Source organism: Garra rufa, chromosome 15 (genome assembly GCF_049309525.1).
Source record: "Garra rufa chromosome 15, GarRuf1.0, whole genome shotgun sequence".
Classification (NCBI taxonomy): domain Eukaryota; kingdom Metazoa; phylum Chordata; class Actinopteri; order Cypriniformes; family Cyprinidae; genus Garra; species Garra rufa.
The window spans coordinates 36,537,158-36,538,634 of NC_133375.1; the positions used below are offsets into that span (position 1 = coordinate 36,537,158).

Sequence of the window (1,477 nt, forward strand, 5' to 3'; positions counted from 1 at the left end):
TCATAATTTTGACTTTTTATCTCAATTATTTCTTGTCATAATGTTGACTTTTAAAGCATACTTTTGACTTTTATGTCATAATTATTCCTTAGCTACAATTTCAACTTAGAATCTCATAATTACAACTTTGAAAGTCTTGGTGGAAATATGTTTCCATACACATCAGCACACTGATCGCAATCGATTGAGTGCAGACCTGACAGGAACTGCTTGCTTTTGTCTTTTATTCCAGTCACACCGAGCTCCCCGAACATTTACGGTTGAATCAGAGCGACGACCCTACAAGCCGTAGCCGCTTTGTGACAGATCAGTAAAAAGGAAGGACGAGAGATTTAGTTGTAAAACGAAGGAGAAGCCTTCAGGGTATCCCTTTCAAAAGTGTAAATGAATCATGAAATCAGCCTAAAACAGAAGAGCGCGTTGTGTAACAGTTGGCAAAACGGCAGGTTTTTTTTTTTTGCCACTGCTGAGGAGGATTCAAACTCCAGAAGATGTTCGCGGTTGCCAACGCGTTCTGGTGCCGACTGGCCTCCGCTCAGGCTAAGTTTGGCTCTCACGCCAAAGCCGATCAGCATGTGCGGCAACCCACACGTGTGGCATAGGTATATGAATCAAACAGAACAAGTGCAAAAGGCTGAGATTGTGTATGAAAGTTATTGAAAGTCAAGCGGTCGCCGTCTGCTACGCCAAAACTTTGGTGACTCGTCCGGTCCCGACTTTCTTTACCAGCTCCAGACTGAATCCAGTCATATATTAATGCGTCATCGGCCATCTGAAGCCCCTCGGCCATAAACCACTATAAAATTGATAAAAGATGGCTTTTAATAAGTCTTTTCATATGGCTTTTAATACAAAAATGTTGAATTTGGTTCTACAGGACAAGAGAAAATAGAGAAAAGGTCATTTTTGTGACCCTGGACCACAAAACCAAAAATTATCGATTTTTCTTTTATGCCAAAAATCATTAGGATATTAAGTACAGATCATGTTCCATGAAGATATTTTGCCAATTTCTTGCCATAAATATATCAAAACTTAATTTTTGATTAGTCATATGCATTGCTAAGAACTTCATTTGGACAACTTTAAAGGCGATTTTCTCATATTTTGATTTTTTTTGCACCCTCTTAAATAGTTATATCTCAGCCAAATATTGTCCTAACAAACCACACATCAATGGAAAGCTTATTTATTAATCTTTCAAATGATGAATAAATCTCAATTTCACAAAATTGACACTTACGGTTTTGTGGTCTGGGGTCACGTTTCATCCTAATATCAAAATAAATTAATCAAAAAGGGAAAAAAAATTAAGAAAGCATATTTTTATTTATTTATTTATTTTATTATTATTATTAGTATTTTTTTTTTACAATTAATAAAAAAGATACAAGTTTTTTTGTTTGCTTTTTAAGAATTTTAGATTAATTTACTAACATGTTGTTTTTTATTTTATTATTGTTAAAATGATTTGCAT

The 1,477-nt window shown here is 34.9% G+C and overlaps 1 protein-coding gene across 1 annotated transcript in view; it reads left to right on the forward strand.

The window, feature by feature from the left end:
• Positions 1–491: 491 nt before the first annotated feature.
• Positions 492–1,477, forward strand: part of LOC141287741 (GRIP1-associated protein 1-like) — a 49,877-nt gene continuing 48,891 nt past the window's right edge. The window contains exon 1 of the mRNA XM_073819875.1: positions 492–591. Within this exon, the coding sequence (XP_073675976.1) occupies positions 492–591 (100 nt within the window). The remainder of the gene's footprint in view (positions 592–1,477) is intronic.